This window comes from Cibotium barometz, chromosome 10 (assembly GCF_041138505.1).
Source record: "Cibotium barometz isolate CiBa-2024 chromosome 10, ASM4113850v1, whole genome shotgun sequence".
Classification (NCBI taxonomy): Eukaryota; Viridiplantae; Streptophyta; class Polypodiopsida; order Cyatheales; family Cibotiaceae; genus Cibotium; species Cibotium barometz.
The window spans coordinates 35,538,022-35,557,751 of record NC_141055.1 but is presented as its reverse complement, the minus strand read 5'-3'; the positions used below and the strand labels follow the sequence as shown (position 1 = coordinate 35,557,751).

The window sequence follows — 19,730 nt, the reverse complement described above, 5'->3', positions numbered from 1 at the left end:
TATGTCCCACCCACACTGGGTCAATAGCTGCATCATCTGTGCATACCATGATCCTGTGTCATCTGTGCATACCATGATCCTGTGTCACCAGCCTCAGCTAACTGTCTGGATGCCTCAAAAGCTCTACGTGACAATCTGTCCAGAGCCATGTCTCGCACTCGATGAATAAAGCAGACCACCTGGAAGAGAGCCTCTACTAGCATGGGTGGTGGAGCAAACTCTGCTCTGACAATGTCATGTGGTACATATGGTTTGCTGCGAATCATCCGTGAGAGCATCAGATCCTGGGGTCTCTCGATCTGTGTCCAAGAGGAGGCCGAGAGTCCGGGTGCCCATACTGCCGCTGCGTACATCAGTGCGGGTGTGACCAGAGTGTCGAATAGCCACCCCTTCGTGCGGGGCTCCTGAAAGTGTGCCTGGTGGCACTGTCGCTCAAGCATGGCCAAGGCAGCATATCCTTGTGTCAATTTGTCTCTGGCTGCTCGTGCCATAGAGAAGCACCATGCTGTACTAGCAAATGTAATCCCCAGGTATACATATGAGTCCACCACCTCAACGTGGCCTCTTGCAAGAGTGAAGATTGCTTGTCGTCAGATTTGCCCCGACGTATGGAATATCATAACCTTGGTTTTCCCAATGTTCACTGTCAGCCCTCTCTGTGTACAGAAATCATCTAAAGCCTGTAGATGTAGATGTAGCTGTAGTCCCTGCTGTGGCTCAGACACTAGAATGATGTCATCAACATATAGCATAATGTGGACGGGTGTACCTGAGATGTCGATCCCGCCGCCTTCTCCACATAGAATGAAATCAGCCACCTCATCGATGTAGAGCCCAAAGAGAGTAGGGGAGAGTGGGCATCCTTGCTTCACACCAATGGTGCTAGCAATGGTCTCAGATAAGCCTCCTGGGCATCGTACCCACCTAGTACCTGCTCATATAATGCATAGATGCCCCATGTCATCTCTGTGGGTATCCCCAATGACTGAAGTCGCTGGAAGAGTCGCTCTCGTGGCACTGTATCAAAGGCTTTGCGGAAATCCACAAAGCAGCAGTAAAGCCTCCTCTTCCGCGCCTTCGCCTAATCAATCAGGCAACGTAGAGTGAAGATGTGGTCGATAGTAGAGAAGGCCCGTCTCAAGCCTGCCTGGCCAGGAGCGCGGAGCCCCTCGCTCTCCGTATATGTACTCAGCTCTGGCTCCAGCACTGCTCCATATAGTTTGGCTAGTGTGTGGCCAATCATGATCGTCCTATAGTTGCCGGGATCTGTCATGTCCCCAGCTTTGTGGATAGGTGCTATAGTGTGCATGGTCCACTCAGCTGGGGGACCCTCTGCTAGTGCCCTGTTAAACAAGTGAGCAATAAAAGGAGCAAATGTGTCAACTGCATATATAAGGTGCTCACTCTGTATACCTGTATGATCCGACAATCTCCCATGCTGTAGACGTCGAATGGCTCTCTCTACCATGGAGTCAGTAAATAAGGTCGATGTAGTGGGACGTGATACTGATGGCTGGGGTATCGATGGCTGGTGAGGTACATGGTAGAGACTCTCGGCACAAGTGTGCCATATATGCGGGTCCTCTATGGGGGTAGAGGGGCGAGGCTCCCTAATCCTGCGCCAAGCTGTGGCGGCATCTCGGCTCATAAGTAGATGATAGAGATCCCAGTACTGAGCCTCCTCATATGCCCTCTGTTTGCGGCGTGTAAGGGACCGCATCTGCCGTCTGGCCTCTCTTTGAGTGATCTCTCCCAATGCCTATTGTGTGCGGAGGCGCCTGTAAAGCTCCCTGCACTCATCATCATACCATCGGTTCTAGGGCATAGTCCCAGATCTCGCTGTGTGGCCCATATATGTGTGGTGGGGGAAACTGCTAATAGCTGCTGTATGTAGCAATGAGGAGAGCTGTGTAGTGAGTGTACTCGTAGGTGCTGTGGGATCCATCTGAAGTAAGCCATCGTAAACATGGTGCTCATATACGTCAGCCAGATCATGTGTGAAGTAGACAGTGGTGTGAGGTGTAGCTCTGGGTGGGGTAGGTGTATATGATGAGCCTGCTAGAGATAGTGAAAGGGGTGTGTGGTCTACTCCAATCGGGCAGTGTGGTATTGTGAAGGAGGTCACCACCTGTGCTGTTTCTCTGGATCCAAGGACATAATCTACTGTGCTACCTCCTCCTCCCAGTGGGAAGCATGTCAGTGCGCCGGAACCAGGCCACTGTGTCATCCCGTTATAAATAACGAGATGGTGTCCAGCGCCTAGCTCTAGCAAGTGGTGTCCGTATCTGGTGTTATATGGTCCTGTGTCAGCAGAAAGCCGAGTGGCACCTATATCCTCTGCCTCCATGGCAAGCATCATCTCTGGATCCTCCATGTCATATATCTCACACTGCCGACTCTGTGTCTTGGCGTTGAAATCCCCCATCAAGAAGACCTCACCCAGTGTGGAGTAGTGTATAATGTCCTCTGAAAGAACCGAGTAGGGGGAGTTGCCTGCTGCTGGTGCAGTCTCCCCCTCCTCTCCCTCACTACTCTCTGTGTCCTCCCCTCCAAGTGTGGCATATTTCGATCCTCTAGGCGAGAAGTAGCATAGCGCAATGTAGAGCACTCGGGTCTCGTCTAATCCACATGTATCTCGCCTCTAGGTCACATGCTACCACCTGTACTCGTCTTTGCATCTCTCTCCTAAGTAGCATAGCTATACGCCCTGATCCTCGTGCAGTGCTCTGTCTCATGGTCCTCCTGTAAGCTGACTCCCACTAGTATCCCTCCACTCTAGGTAAGCCTCTCTCTGGGCTCTGATGTGTCTCTGTGAGTAGCAATATGTCATGTCTCTCCATCACCTCCTCTAGCCGTCCTGGATGTGTCCATAAGGCTCCGTTGCAGTTCCAAACTGCAATGTGTATCCCCGGCTTTGGCAACTCGTAGTCCTGTGTCTCATAGGTCACCCGGCGCTATGCGACCATCTTCTTCTCAATAAAGACATGACCGTCTCTATAGAATGCTTTTTGTCCTGCCTCTCTAGCTGTTGTCACCTTGGGCATAAGTTTCTTGCGATGGGCAACCTAAGCCTGAGTGAGGTCATCATCTAGATAGATAGTTTCATCTTCCAAGCCTCGCAATATCACTCTCTTCTTGAGAAAGGTGATCTGTCATGTGCACAGTGTGTATCTACCGTGTGCTACACGCACACAAGACTAGCTTCAAGGTTTGGGGAAGCTTGGAGCTAGGCAGGCTGATTGGCGAGCTGAGTTAGGGATAGACTAACGGGCGGGCGCCCAAGTGTGGACGCCCGATGACCGGCCAAGAGCCTATAAAAGAGTGGCCAAGGTTAGTCATTAGTTCATAGAGTCTTGCGTGTTTTTGTGAGAGCTCTATGGTCAGGAGCCTAGATCTAGTGCAAACGTGCACCTGCTTTATGCAGCCGAGGCTGGCAGCAGTCTCGAGGCCTGCGAGGGTAGCTCCGTGGCGGTATGGGACGTCACGAGGTAGAGATTGGTCGGTACGTCCGTCTAATTAGCTTAGCTCGTGGCTCGGTGGGGACAGCCAAGACTTGTGGGCTTGCCCACAGCTGTCAAGGTTAGGAGGTGAGTCAAGCGTGCACCCCCTCTTCACGGTTGTTTGGTTTGTTTGGAGGTTCCAAGTCTTGTACGAGGAGCGTTCCACCAGGAGATCCTATGGGGATTTGACAGTGGTATCAGAGCAAGCCTCGAGAACGAGCAAGTCAGTAGGTAGAGAAGATGAGGTCCAAGAGAAGGTATGAGTTCAAGAAGCTTGCTGTTTTTCTCTGTATACTATTGTTTTTTCAGATTCAGTATGTTTCTTTGCATTGTAAGAACCCGTGATGAAGATTGTGGTCTAGTATGGGTTGTTTGCTTTGCAAAGAAGAAGGGCTAGATGTGTTTCTTGCAACTGTATAAACAGTTCAAGAGAAAAAAGAAAAAGCCAGTCGGCTGTGTTTTTGTAAGAGAGAAAGAAAGAAAGCTGTATTAACGCCTACTAGAGGCCGAACTCGACCTATGAGACAAATCAATGTACAACTGTCAATGTCTTCTGGATGTCCAGAAAAAAAAAAGGAGAGAGAGAGAGAGAGAGAGAAGTGGCGCCTAAGTGGCTGCGCATAATAACTGTTTGAGGCGTGAGGAGTTGCGCAGCTTTTATGAGCGAAGAAGGCAGGCAGTTGGGTATGACTGTCGTAGCCTTTATGGGTGTACACGCAGGCAAGCGAGTGGTCATGTGCAGTTGGACTGGTATGCGTAAGCAGGCACAGGCAGCCAAGTTTGTGCACATGCAACGGCTTCAGGCGCACGCAGGCAGTCGGGTGGCAACTTCAGGCGCATGCAGGCAGTTAGGCCAGGTAGGTGCCTAGGCGGCAACACCAGGCTGGTGGTCGCAAGTAGTCGTCGGCGTTGGCAAGCCGACGGGTGGCATGAAGGCGGCGATGGAATTAGCCAAAAGCAAACGTAGCGTGGAGTTTTTTTTAGCTTTTGTAAAAAAAAAAACAAACAAACAAACAAACCCACGCCTTGCTTCGCTTTGTTTTCATCTTTTTTCTGAACCTGAGTGAAAGGGTTTAAAAAACCCAAGTATTGATTTCTTTATAAGTGCTTTTTTTTTTAATAAAGAAAAACAGAATATACATACATATATATATATATATATATATATATATATATATTACCAAAAAAAAAACACAAAAGCAAAAGTTAAGTAAGCTTTTGGGGAAGTCTATAAATTCCCCTTAAGCGGGCTTCTTGTCACACATCTCTCAAGATCTCAAGCTCTCTAGCACTCTTATTTGTGCCAGATCAAGCTTTTCTCTCATCTTGCCCTCTTCAAGATGTCAACCCAAGAATCCCAGTTGGAGCCCATTCCCGAACGTGAAGACCTGTCGGCTATGGAAGCCACCGATGGCAATCTTTTCGACGATTTTGTTTCAAAATCAGATTTCCAAGAGTTTAAAGTTACTCTCGAAGCTTCTTCCTCGGAACATCAAGCACAAATCGCCGCGCAAATGCAGGCTTTGCAAAACTCCATCTCTTTGTTGACCACTACCCTATCTACTTTTTCGGTTATGGATACTTTGGCATCTGCTTTAGACCCCAATATCACTTCGGAACAGTTTGGGGGCGAGCAAAAGCAGTGTACCAAAGAGATAGTGGACACTTGGCTACATAAGTGGTAAGTCCATTTTCAATTTCATCCATATGACGATGGCAAAAAGATCCAATTAGCAGTAGGTTTCCTCTCAGGCAAAGCTTTGCTTTGGTGGAAAGAACTCAACCCTAAACCAATGACTTGGGCACAATTCGAAGAAGTCTTTAAGAAAGAATTCCTCAAGAAAGAGGATGACTATGATATTGTTGCTCGGTTTGCTACTTTGACTATGACCTCACAGAACCTCACTTATGAGGTCTATCTCCAGAAATATAGAGACTTGCGATGAAAGTTACGAAGATGGATTCTACTACTCTATTGGGTTTCTTCGTAGCCGGTTTACTCGACTCATACCGTTTACAGGTTAAAAACAACAAATGCAAAACTTTGGATGAGGCCATTCATTCCGCTCGTATCTATGATGATACAATGGTCTCTTCCAAATCTAAACCCGTGACTGAGTAGGGGAACAAGCACAAAAGGAAGTTCTCCGCACCGATGGCTAACACGACAGAAGGAAAGTCTTCGGACCAACCTTCGAAGAATTCTACTTCGACCCCAGCAAAGAAAAAGCGTCTCCTTAAGGCTTCGAAGCTCAAGGAGGGACGTTGCTTTATCTGCGAAGAAAAAGGACATATGCGTAACGAGTGCCCGAAACAAATTGTCTGTTCAACTCTAAAGTTTTTGGCTTGCATGATCTTCTTCGAGTTTATGGAGAAGTGAATGGCCATCAAATCCACATTCTTCTGGACCTTGGCAACTCACACAACTTTGTTAATTACAAACTTGTGCAGAAATTGAGTCTTGACACAACACCCAACGATCATACCTATGAGGTATGCCTACCTGCAGGTCGGCAAGTACGGGATCGAAAGGTGGAGAAGCTACCGATCCGGATTCAGAACTACGAAGATACTTTGGAGTGCTATATTATGCATCTAGAGCATGTAGACTTGTTATTAGGGATTGAGTGGTTTAAGACTCTTCAAGTCCAAATAGATTGGACTAGTCATACTTTTTCTTTTAAACATAGGAACACCCAGTATAGTATCTTAGGTGATTGTATACATCCCTCTCAGGGACCTCTTGTACATACAGTTGATTTTGGTAATATAATGGATTCTTCTTTGTATAGTGCTTTCCATTGTGTCTTGATTCCACTTTCTTCATTTCTCATACCTACTATGGATTTCAATGAATTAAGTGTGTTTGAAAGCAAAGAATTAAAGAAGATACTTGATTTGTTTCAAGATGTATTTCCTAAGGAACTGCCATCGGGCTTACCACCTGAAAGGGCAGTAGATTATCGTATTGACCTGGTCCTTGGTACTCACCTTGTTAGTATTCCACCTTACAGGATGAGCCAAGCTGAGGAAGATGAGTTGGCCGAAGATTATTTGAGGATGCGCCAGATCCGTCCAAGTAAATCACCTTGGAGTGCACGTGTGTTGCTTAGGAGAAAGAAGGACAACATATGGAGAATGTGTAGATTACAAGAGATTGAACAAGCTGACAATTAAGAACCGTTATCCTCTCCCTAGTTCAGATGACGTGATTGACCGGTTAGCCAGAGCGAAGTATTTCACAAAGATAGATTTGCGTATTGGCTATCACCAGATACGTATTCATGAAGGGCATATCGAAAGAAATGCCTTTTGGACTAGGTATGGCCATTACGAGTTTCTCGTATTACCTTTTGGGTTAACCAATGCTCCAGCCACTTTCTAGTAAATGATGAACGATCTTTTTCGTGAATATTTAGAGAAATTTGTGGTGATGTTCCTGGATGATATTTTGGTATATAGTCGTACTCTTGAGGATCATGTTAGACACCTCACGATTGTCTTAACTATTTTAAGACAGAATCGACTGTATGCTAAATTAAGTAAATGTGAGTTTTTTATGACAGAAATCATTTACTTGGGACACAAGATCACTAGAGATGGGTTGAGCATTGACTATGACCGAGTTCAGAAGGTCTTGGCTTGGCTGATACTGCAGACAGTGAGATAACTTCGTTCTTTTCTCAGTTTTGTTGTTTTTCTTCGAAAATCTGTGCGAGAGTACTCTCAGCTCACACTACCGATGACCGACTTGTTGAAAGATCGAGGACGTAAGTCGAATCAGCCTATCACTTGGAATAACGATCTAGATATGGCCTTCAGACTTTTGAAAGATAAAGTCAAGGAAGCACTTATCTTAGCATTACTCGATCCTAGTCGGCCGTATGTTCTTGAAACTGATGCCATTGACTATGCAATCGAGACTGCTCTATTGCAAGATTGTAGACTTATTGCTTTTGAGAGTAAAAAGCTAGACGACACTCAATTTCGTTGGCCAACCCTTAAGAAGGAGCTTTATGCTGTGATTCACGCTCTCAAGGTTTATATTACGTATTCATGAAAGGCATGTCAAAAGAACCGCCTTTCGGACTAGGTATGGCCATTACGAGTTTCTCGACTTACCTTTTGGGTTAACCAATGCTCTAGCCACTTTCTAGGAAATAATGAACGATCTTTTTCGTGAACATTTGAAAAAATTTGTGGTTGTATTCCTGGATGATATTTTAATATATAGTCGTACTCTTGAGGATCACGTTAGACACCTCACGATTGTCTTAACTATTTTTAGACAGAATCGATTGTACGCTAAATTAAGTAAATGTGAGTTTTTCATGATAGACATCATTTTCTTGGGACACAAGATCACTAGAGATGGATTGAGCATTGACTATGACCGAGTTCAAAAGGTTCTGGCCTGGCCTATACCACAGACAGTGAGACAACTTCGTTCTTTTCTCGGTTTTGTTGTTTTTCTTCGGAAATCTGTGCGGGAGTACTCTCAGCTCACACTACCGATGACCGACTTGTTGAAGGGTCCTGAGAGGAGGATTGCAGAAACAGATTTCCGCAGGTGCATTTTTTGGCCCGAAAATCACTTTTTTGGCCATAAATCCCTCATACGAACTCAGACCTGCGCAACCCGAGAGTCTTTTTTGGGGTTTTGGCACGTTCCGAACGCAATGGTGGTGTTCATTTGACCTTATTCTGATCACAGAATTTTCTGCAGCAGCTGTGTGCATTTCGGATCTCCAATTTTGACGTTTTTCACAGGTTCCCGGTACTATGTTTTGCAGCTTTGGGGCTGATTTGCTCTAGTGCTCATGTACGTGAAATGTGGTGAGCTTTGGATTCTGCTCATGCACGAGCGATGATGCTCTTCGCACAGGATATGTATGCTTAGAGCAATGATTTGCAGGACATGTATGCCGATTACGTGAGACAGGTTTTGTGTGCTCTTTTATGAGCATTGACAGGTTGCAGGTATCTCGCCAGGTCTTGTCTTTGAGCTACAGGTTGTGTAGCGTGGCCGTATTGTGCATTTTGTGGCAGGTTGACAGGACACGATTACTGGTAGAGATGTATGCCTATTGTGGGTCTCGCTTTTGAGCGTGTTGCAGGCTTGCAGGTGGAGTTATTTGTGGTCTTTATGCATGCTCCTCTTACAGTGAGTTGAGTTTTTCTCATGCATGACCATAGCTTTGTTGTCTCCTACGAGCACAGGTGCCGTTGTTGGAGTTTTCTCCAGTCCACAGGTTGCAGTTTGGCAGCGTGTATGCTCTTGGTGCCCAGTGTGTTGGCTTAGAGCAGTGGATGCCCTGTTGAGCTCCGAGACACAGTGTATGCATTGTTGACAGTGACAGACTTTGGGTCAGAGTTGCCGTGTTTGGCATTCTATGCTCAGTGGGACATATGCTTAGTTATATGCCTTGACAGCTCATGCCTTGGTACACTTGACGTTGGCAGTGTTTGCCTCTTTGGTTGCTTGTTGCCGTGCTTGGCATTGTGTGTGCTGACAGTTTTGGGCTTTGCCATACGCATTTGTGAGCTGTGATAGCTCTTTGGCATTGTGGATAGCCCTATGTATGGTCATTGAGGACATGTACTATTTAGTCAGCTGATTGGATTGCAGCCATTGTTGAGGGTCGAGTGAGGTTTACATTGAGCTGGGGGATACCCATGTCCGGGATCCTTTCGGTGATACAGGTACTGGAGCGATCCCGCGAGCACCATAGGACCCATGCATAGTGTCTGGTCACCTATGTCAGATGCAGTGTGATTCTCCGCAGTGATACTTTGCGTTGAGACTTGGTTGTGCTCTTTTGAGAGCTTTACACCTTTAGTTTTGGGCTATTTTTGCCTTGGCTGGTTATTTTGGTTTTTTGGCCATTTACTGCCGTTATGTTGCCGAAATTTTGTCAAAATTTGCAGCTAGCCTCTTTGTGCCATTGATTGGTAGCGTGTATTTCGCTACGCTTGCTCTCGAGTGGGAGATTGTGGTATTCTCGAGCATTCGTTGCTCATAGAGGTTTTGGCAGTGTATACAGCCAGCTTGTTTTGATGCCTTGATATTGCCATTGGACTTGTAGTGTTGAGCACAGTTTGGTGCGAGTAGCACAGTGGTTTGCTACGAGGTTTGCAGGTTATTCTTGTTGGCAGGCATCTTGTGGTTTGGATTGCGTCGAGGATTCCGCATCCGCCACATATAGTTGTGCGCATTGGTTGCTTGTCTTGTTGTTCAGTGTTTCCTTGCACACACATGGCTCTGGATTCTGTCCAGCATGTTGTTGTCCGTGTTCCTGATACAGATGAGCAATCATTGTTGCCAGAGGTTGAGACGTTGAGGTCTCATACACATCATTCTCGTTCTTCCCATCATATGCGCTGTTGGCATTGTGGCCACACAGGGCACATTAGGCGTCGTTGCTTCAGGCGTATGAGGCAACAGAGACGGAGATGTATGCATGATGCGCAGACTCCTTTGACACAGGTGAGAGAGGCAGCTACAGTGACTGAGTACGCCAGTGACGGTGATGTCACCTTTGCCTCTAGTGTTCCTCCTGCATACTTTGATGGATGCTCACTTTCTCCACGTTGGTTGCTAGATGCAGATGCTATGTTTCATGTCACGTCTCATCGTGAGTGGTTTAGCACATTTTCTAGTGGGAGACTTGGTTGTATGCATCTACATGGCTCAGTGTATGAGATCGCAGGTGCAGGAGACATATGCTTGTCATTGCCTAGTGGTGTTCTGTACACACTTAGTCATGTGCGCTATGTTCCAGATTTGGGAGGACAGAGTCTCATTTCAGTGAGACAGTTGAGAGACACTGGTTGTCAGGTACTGGTTAGAGAGCGGTCTTTCCAGATGCATTTGGGTTCGCTGGTTATTGCGAGAGGTGCCAGGAGTGGTGTGGTATACCCTTTGCATGTTTCTCATTTTGGAGACGGTGTAGTCTCTGTGATATTGCAGCCATGTGGAAAGCGAGAGACGAGACGTGTCTCTTTTGCAGATGCGCTGCAGGATGCTCAGACATTGATTGAGCAGGATGCTCACACGTTAGTCGAGCAGGGAGATCTAGCTGTGCAGGACATGTTTGTGTGCGGACATGTAGAGCGGGAGTGCTCTAGTGAGGCACAGCAGATTATTCCTCCTAGGACGGAGATGCCTCCTTTGACGGAGATGAGTGACTTAGAGTTCTTTGACATGCTTATGTCAGACGAGTCACAGGACGCTCAGACATTGGTCGAGCAGGTAGAGTCAGCTGTGCATGATACGTCTATGTATAGACAGGTAGAGCATCTTTGCGCTAGTGAGTCACAGCAGAGTATCGGAGAGGCCATACAGTGGCCGAATGATTGCAGTGGTGCTGATTCTTCGGTTTTGCAGTCATTCTCGTCTTATATGCCTTTGCCAGATGATGCTGACATTGTGATGCATGGACAGGTAGATCCTGAGGATGCATATGGCACTGAGGTTGCTGACAGTGATAGGTTGGCTGAGATAGTGCAGGTTTCGTCAGCTTTCGGGTCTCTCATGTCTGACCTTTTGGTCTCGAGACCTGATCTTGCTTATGCGGTTGGTGCATTTGCAGTGGGAGTTGTTAGCCGTTCGGTGGGGCTGACACTGGCATTGTGCATTGTGGAGCTTTGTAGGTCCTTACTAGATACCTGCATGAGGTGCATGTACGCTCTAGCAGTGTTGCGCACTCTGAGTGGTCGCTAGAGCGCATACAGGTGCATGCACGTACTTGGAGTGAGCCAGTGGGCGTAGGTTGAGAGCCGTCTTCTCTCACCTCTTGTATATACTAGTTGTAGGCTAGTTTTTCTCTCCACTTATCGGCACATAGCCTTTAGTGGGAGAATGTTGGGTAAAGGCAGTGTGCCTGCACCCAGTGTCCAGCCGCCCACTTATGTACACACATCTCCTTATTCTTTTAGTTAGTGAATAAGGCGCTCACTCTCTCTTGGTTGAGACAGTGGATAGCTCCACCCCCCATCTCTCGTGTCTACTCTCCTCCTTCTCCCTCTCTTTCTCTCTCGTGTGTGCTTGCTCCACTCCCGCATCGGTCCAACAATTATTTATATGGCTCCAAGTTTGTGGTATTGACTAATCATCAGTCAATCAAGTATGTGTGTAATGCCGATGATTTGAGAGGAAGGAAAGCTCGATGGGCTGAATTAATGCAAGATTTTGATTTTAAAATTCGTTATCGAAAGGGGTCCATGACTAGTGTCGCAGATGCGCTTAGTCGGATTAGAGAGATGAATACTTTGTCGTTCACCGAGATTTCTACTGACTTATTTCAGTCATTGAGAGGGCTTTGCAGGACTGATAGTTATTTTGGTCGATTTTGGCAGAAGATCCAGGACGGGAGCTCATTGATTGACCAAGACTCAATGACTGAGCAGCCTACCATTCAGGCTGCAAGAGGTCAGTGGATGATTTGGGATGGTTTACTATTCCGTAATGACAAAATTTGTGTACCACAGATCCCGGACATTAGGTCCAAGATTCTTAAGCAGTGTGACGACGCCCCTTCTATTGGACACCCTAGGGTACACAGGACATTATCGTTAGTGAAACACACTTTTTATTGGCCAAAGATGAAAGAGTATGTAGAAGATTATGTTCTCAAGTGTCAAGTTTCTCAAGCAAATAAAGCTAAACGCTTTAGACAGGCTAGGTGTTGCATCCTTTGCAAATCCCAGGTAATAAATGGAAAAGTATTTCCATGGATTTTATTACCGGATTGCCAAGAACAAGCCAAGGCCACGATTCTATTTGGGTTGTGGTAGATCGCTTGACAAAAATAGCAAGATTTTTACCGACACGGAAGACCATTACAGCTATGTAATTAGCACGGCAGTTTATCGAGCGATTGTTTAGACTATACGGGTTACCGCCGCAGGACATAGTCAGTGATAGTTTACAAGTGACTTTTGGAGACTTGTTTTTGAGAAGTTGGAAACAACTTTGAATTTGAATTCCTCATATCATCATCAATCTGATGGCCAGACTGAAAGAGTGAATCAGATTTTGGAGGATATGCTTCGAGCATATGTATCCAAAAGACAGAGTTCATGGGAGGATTATCTTCCTATGTTAGTATTGGCATATAACAGTACAAAGCATACGAGTACAGGTTTTAGTCCTTTCATGCTTATGTATGGTTTTCAACCTAGATCACCTGTTACAGTGGGATTTTCAAGACTTCAGCATGATGCAGCACGTAATTTTTTGCAAGATATGCAAGAAATGTTACAAGTTGCGAAGGAATCTATTAGAAGTGCTCAAGATAGAGACAGATTTTATTCTAATAGACATCGTTCACCCAGAGAATTCTCTGAAGGAACGATGGTGTATTTGCGAGTTCCCAAAGATTCCGAGACTTTACGGATAGGTCGATCCCCAAAATTATCCCCTAGATACTGTGGACCATTTCGTATTACACGACGGATTGGTTCAGTTGCATCAATATGAATTGGATTTGCCTTCTCATGTGTGAAAGTTCATCTTGTATTTCATGTCAGTAGACTTAAGGAAGTATTAGTTACTCCTCAAGAAATTATAGATGTCGAGGACATGACATTTGTTCCACACGAACCGGAAAAGATTCTTGGATTTCGTGAAAGATGATTGCGTAATACTCTTATCACGGAATACAAGATCAAGTGGAAGGATCGTGTTGAGGAGGACGCTACATGGGAGACATTGACTACCCTTCAGAGAGACTACCCTGGCTTTTTGGTAAGCTCAAGAGGGAGCTCTTAGAGGAAGGGGAGTATGTCTTGTGCACAGTGTGTATCTACCATGTGCTACACGCACACAAGACTAGCTTCGAGGTTTGGGGAAGCTTGGAGCTAGGCAGGCTTATTGGTGAGCTGAGTTAGGGATAGACTAACGGGCGGGCGTCCAAGTGTGGATGCCCGATGACTGGCCAAGAGCCTATAAAAGGGTGGCCAAGGTTAGTCATTAGTTCATAGAGTCTCGCGTGTGTTCTATGGTCAGGAGCCTGGATCTAGTGCAGACGCGCACCTGCTTTATGCAGCCGAGGCCGGCAGTAGTCTCGAGGCCTGCGAGGGTAGCTCCGTGGCGGTATGGGACGTCACGAGGTAGAGATTGGTCGGTACGTCCATCTAGTTAGCTCAGCTCGTGGCTCGATGGGGACAACCAAGACTTGTGGGCTTACCCATGGCTGTCAAGGTTGGGAGGTGAGTCTGCACCCCCTTCACGTTTGTTTGGTTTTTTTGCAGGTTTCGAGTCTTGTACTTGGAGCGTTCTACGAGGAGATCCTATGGGGATTTGACATGATCCTCTTAGTGTCATCCTCAAATTGAAGGATAAGTGCTCGTTCTCTTGTAAGGTCCGTGCCTGCTCGCCATGCCTTGGCAAAGGGGGTGGGGTCATGTTCTTTGTACCCAAGTTTTGTACATAATGCCTTGCCATCTTCATCAGGTGAGGTACCAGCCTTTTCGTTGATGCCAGTGACTCTCACATTAAGCTTTCGAGCCTTACTCATCTTTTCCTCCGTCAATGTAGTATTGACGAGGTCTACTTCCTTGAGAGAGACCGCTTTTGATTTCCGATTAACAATAGTCCATGCTCCCTCTGTTTCCTGTTGTACTTCATTCTTAACTGCGTCAACCCATGCTTTCTTAGAGGTTTCCATTTTCTCTACTGTTTCTGCGACAGCCAATGTCATTGTAAGCTTGAGTTCCTCATGGGCTTTCTTTAGTTCTGTACGTTTGCGATCACTTTGGGGGGCATTTCCCCTTCCTTCCGCCCACTTTCTTTTACCTGTTTTAGTTCTGTTCAAAGGTTTTGTATCTCATTTTTTAAATGCTCCTCTGTATCTTGTATTGCCTTAATCTGTGTTTTGAGTTGTGTGTTCTCTTCATCTAGGTGGTTGATAGGGACCAAAAGAGACTTTTGAACTATGTTCTCTTCTTCCAGACAGTTGATATGGTCCAGAAGAGACTTTTGAACTATGTTCTCTTCCTCCAGGCGGTTGATACTGTCCAGAAGAGACTTGTGAACTATGTTCAAGCTTTTGTCAGCTTCTTTCTTTCTATCTTCAATCAATTTCTTGAGTTGTGTTTCTAATGCGCTTGTCATCTTGATAATACAGAGTGATGAGATGGACTGAAGGGATCCCCTCACATTAGTTGCCACATTATGCATACATCCTCATTCCTCATTATGCATAGAGAGAGAGAGAGAGAGAGAGAGAGAGAGAGAGAGAGAGAGAGTTGGACACAGTATTGGGTCCCGAATACCCTCTATAGGCCCCCCACCACGGATGGTGTTTTTGCTTTATTAGAATGATGCAAATCTGTGATCTTCTGACTCTTCACCTTCAACCTTCACCTTGGTTTTAGGCTTCCCTTTGGCTGTCGTGGCCCTTGGAATTCTGCAGCCCCTTGTGAATTATGAGACGCTCAAATAAGATGCAAGCCTATGCTTTTATAGAGCCTTACGATGCTGGTTGGTGGGTAGAACAGGGGTCGGCCTGCTAATTTATCTCCCATGACCTGCATCAAAACCCTTTTAATAAGTGCCTTTTCTGCCCATGATCTGGCTGCCTTTTCCTATTGGGCTGGCCACCTTGTGCGTTGTCCAGACTAAGCTGCCGGACAATGCACAAGTACACAGACCTTTGTATGAATGTATGCTCTTATGTGTGTGTGTGAGTGTGCGTGGGGGGTGTGTGTGTGGGAGCATATATTGATACCAAGTTTTACACCCACTATTGGGCACTGATGATGTTAGTGGGGATGTCGTAGTATCTAGTCCATAGTATGCATGATGGAGTTGATGGTTTATTATCTTGTGGATGACTACTATGAGGTTATAAATTGCACATTCTTATAAGGTGAATTTGGGCATGTTCCTGGATTCATCTAGGTATATATAGCTGCTAGCGGCCACTATGCCTTGAGGCTGGCCGCTTGCTGGGCTGGCCCAACAGGCTGCCTAGGCCCCAAGGCCTGGCCGACCACGGCCTAGCCCCTTCTTGGACTATGGGCCATTGGCCCCTAAGGATAGCTCACAAGGGGTCCCCCTTGATAGGTGAGGGTTACAACCCTTTTCTGGGGTAGCCCTAAGGGCTATCTCTTCTCCTACAAGCAACTTTATGCTCTATCTCAAATGCCTGGTATCTGGCTACAAACCGAACACCCGGAATACCTATCATCATTCCAGAGGGTGATTCACAGTACTGACTGGCGCTGCTTCATGTGCGGGACTTGCACACTTGACCAAGACCATGTACGGGACTTGTACACTTGACCTTGGAGGCTTAGAGTGGAACCCTAGCTGACTCATCCTGGATTGGGGCTCACAAGGGACCGGTTTCCACTCCAGGTCCCGTTGTTCATTCAAAGTCGTGCCTTTGGATCAAGTGATATTATTCTAGGCCACTCATGAACTCAAAGAGTTAGAGGAGGTTGCTTCCAACAAATGGCTCCGACAAAGAAATGTCCATTTAAGAATTTATCAAGAAGCTTAGTGATGTAGTCTTCAAGATGGAATTAGTGAGCCATTGGAAGATGCATCTAGTATTCCATTCAAGCAACCTTGTGGAGTATCATGGATGAGAGGTGAGTTTTCTACCAAATGAGGGTGAACCCCAGTTGGTGGATGGAGGATTATAGGAGGTCTTGGTACATGAGTTGGTTTTTTTGTACCAGTACAAGTGGTTCTTGTCAAAAGCAACTAGAGTATCTCCTCAAGTCTAAGGGCTATCCTTTCCAGCAGACAGTCTGGTTCAATGAGGATCAATTCACAGATGAGTCTCACCTGTTGTTGAGAGCTTATCAGGATGCCATGCAGCTGAGGACAGCTACAATGCAAGTGGGGGAGAATGTGACACACTTTGATAGAATGCACAGGAGAAGAAGGAAAAGTGGAAACACAGGAGAGAGTGAGAGAGATGGAGAGGAAACAAAGGTTTAAACTTGCTCTCAATATCATCAACCAAGAATACAAGTCCCGAGCAAGAGGGGAGAAAGCCTCATATGTGAGGGACTGCAGCAAACAATGCTAAGCAATAAAAAAGAGTGAGGGTATGCCTGGCGATATATATGCACAGATGTAGGCAGCCGACCAGCTCATGACTAGGGAAAAAGTTCCCAAGACTCCATAAAATGGGGATAAAATATGGAAAAAATATGTGAGGGGTGATTAGCCCCTCTAGCTAACATGGTCAGCCCTAGAGGCTAAAATAGGACACCAAACAGGAAGCCAGTAGCAGCAAGGCCCCCTCTCAGCACCGGATGCTGAGTGAAGTCCAACAAGCCAGAGATGCTGTGCTCGATCAAAGATAAAAGACTGTAGAAACAGGTACCAAGAAAGCTCCACAAGCAATCTCCTCAGCAACTCAGCTACAAAAGCAACAGAACAAGCTGCCAGGTACACCACTCCTTTGGAAGAAAACAACATGAAGGCTGTGATGTGCTACTCCAAATAATGGTTCCAAACCCAAGTGTAAGAACACTCCCCGAAGTCGTATGTTGTGTTTCCAACCTAGAGAAGGTATGAAAAACCTCAAAACCAACCAAGATCAGATCCTGCAGATAATCAATCCTGGGAGAAGCAAGCTACTCCTCACTGGAACCCTTTGAGTCTATCTGCTCAAACTCTGTAACAAGAGTTGCCAAATGCTGAAAAGAAGCATCCTTTGGAAAGGTCGACATCGCAAGATGTAAAGACTCTGTAGAAAAGATGGGGTCCATCTGCTCAAACTCCGTACCATGAGTTGTCCATTGTTGTACATAAGGACACTCCACTGACGTGGGCATCGCTAGATGAAAGGCTTGAAAAAAGATGTCGTCGGACTAGTACAATCCCAACCTGATTCTAATCCAAATCCAAAAAACTCTGGAAGTACCACTGTGCCCCAACCACGGTTAGGAGATCCAAAACATCACACCGGGTCCAAAAGTACATCGTCCAAAACAACGAACCTAAACACCGCATCAAACTAGCAGGGGGAGGGGCATCCTCAGAAGCATCACAAAGAGAGGCAGAGGTAGACTCCTCACAATGAGGAAGGGAAGCAGGAATATAAACTGCAGTGGTAACAAAGTCCTCAAAAGCATCACTGAGAGCAGAAGATTGTTCCATAAGTAGAATCAGATTCCAAGAATCAGCAACAAACAAGTGATCCATGTGACACTGGCAAAACACCCTCCTTTCTCTGCAAACACTGCAAAGAACATAGACTCGGACAAAATAAACTCTGCTCAGGATCTCTGAAAAGATCACTACTCTCCTCCAAAAATCTGTAACCTCCTGTCACATAAGAAAGTCTCCAGAGCTCCCGAAACTGATCCTCAAGTGAAGTAGCTGGAGATGGGCCCCCTCTGAGTGTAGAAAACTCGTGGGAAGCAAACGCAGCCAAAACACTGCTATCTAGGAAAAAAAAGCACTACACCGCCAACAGAAGGCAAGGAACATGAAGAAACCGAGAAATCGTGTAGGCTTGGAACAAAACAGAGGTATAGATGCTCCAAAATCAGCAAAATGCTGACTGAAATCAGAGATTCAGTGTCCTCCTCAAGTACCAAACTGCCACCAAAACCACGATCCAAACAAAACCCCCTCTACAAGTGATTAGTCTCCATTGGAGAAGAAAACGCAGCACCAAGAGAGGGCTGCAAACCTGAAAATTCAGGCCAACCAATGTCCACACCTCCTATGAGGAAAAATGTTGAAGAGAAGGTACCTTCGGGTCCAACGGGAGGAGCCCAGGTGAAGGTAGAGCTTCCAGCAAAAACAATTCAGAAAAACGCAGCAACTATGGCTGCAAATCTGAAAATGCAGAGGTATTCGGGGCAGTAGATAGGGCAGAGTATGGAAAAGCAAAAGAGAGATGGTACCACCAAGCCTCAGATCAGCAAACAACATCAGAAAACCTGTAGGAGAAAAAACGCAGCAAGTATGCTGCTGGTGTCTTGCACAGAACAGGCGGCCAGCACTTGGGGGGGGGGGTAAGATGCTGCTGAAAAACACTGCAAAACTGCTGTAGAAAACACCTGTAGAAAAACGCAGCACACTAGGTGTTGCGGCCCTGAAAACAGTGCAGAAAACAGGTGTGAAGTGGGTTCTCAGAGGTCAAACCGATGAAGGAAGACCACGGGCTGCTGAGAAGAAGAGCCGGGAACCAGCTGACCAGCAGCAATGCTGAGAAGAAAAAAAACGCAGATCTGACCACCTGAGAAGGGAGAGGAGGGAGCATCCAACACTGTAGATCACCAGCGCTCTGATACCATGATAGAATGCACAGTGGAAGAAGGGAAGGTGGAAACACATGAGAGAGAGTGAGAGAGAGAGAGGGAGAGGAAACACAGGTGTAAACCTGCTCTCAATATCATCAACCAAGAATACAAGTCCTGAGCAAGAGGGGAGAAAGCCTCGTATGTGAGGGACTGCAACAAACAATGCTAAGCACTAAAAAAGAGTGAGGGTATGCCCGCCTATATATGCCCAAATGTAGGGCAGCTGACCAGCTCACAACTAGGGAAAAAGTGCCCAAGACTCCATAAAGTAGGGATAAAATACGGGAAAAATATGTGAGGGGTGACCAGCCCTCTAGCTAACATGGTCAGCCCTAGAGGCTAAAATAGGACACCAAACAGGAAGCCAGCAGCAAGGAGATGATGATGTCTAACACTCTTACGGGTCATCCGGGCACATATCCCAAGCAATCAACAGCCAGACTAGGGGTAGAAATAGTCGGGCAGCAAAGAACATGCGTTTGGGACAGGTTTCACGTGTGGCATTCATCCAGCAGTAGTACAAGTCGGCCAGCATTAAATGCAGTTGTGGGCTGTCCTCAGTAGGTCGACTTCAGTACAACAGCCCCCGCACCCCCGCACACCACCCCCCCCCCCCCCCCCAGTACAATACTGCGTGTATGTATTCTGCTGCTCTCTCCTCTTTCTACCTGCACACACTTGTCCCCCCCTCTTCCCAACAAATCACACATGCTGACAATCTCTGAAAATGCGGGTTTCCTACACTGGGCCCTCGTGGAGATCACGAACACAAAGTGGGCATACTTATCCTACACTCTGTGACCGTTGAGCGTAATTTTTGCCAATGCTCGTGCTGCACAGGAGTGTGTGCATTGCAGCTTTTGTGCAGATTTGGAGCTTGGTCCCTTTCTTGACAGGATCCCCAACTGACCCTAGATGGTGCTTAGGTCCGTAGTGTGGATTTTTCCCCTT

General features: G+C 46.4%; 3 protein-coding genes across 5 annotated transcripts in view; 2 read left to right on the top strand and 1 right to left on the bottom strand.

Moving 5' to 3' along the window:
* RPC14 (RNApolymerase 14 kDa subunit) overlaps positions 1–19,730 on the top strand; it is a 189,296-nt gene that overhangs the window by 167,958 nt on the left and 1,608 nt on the right. The window lies entirely within an intron of this gene.
* LOC147634838 (uncharacterized) lies at positions 380–2,042 on the bottom strand. The gene has a single exon (XM_086804026.1). It carries the CDS (start codon positions 1,718–1,720, stop codon positions 1,082–1,084), a length of 639 nt encoding a protein of 212 aa, XP_086660152.1. The 5' UTR covers positions 1,721–2,042; the 3' UTR covers positions 380–1,081.
* LOC147634837 (uncharacterized) lies at positions 9,662–11,444 on the top strand. Its single transcript, XM_086804025.1, has one exon. It carries the CDS (start codon positions 9,757–9,759, stop codon positions 11,221–11,223), a length of 1,467 nt encoding a protein of 488 aa, XP_086660151.1. The 5' UTR covers positions 9,662–9,756; the 3' UTR covers positions 11,224–11,444.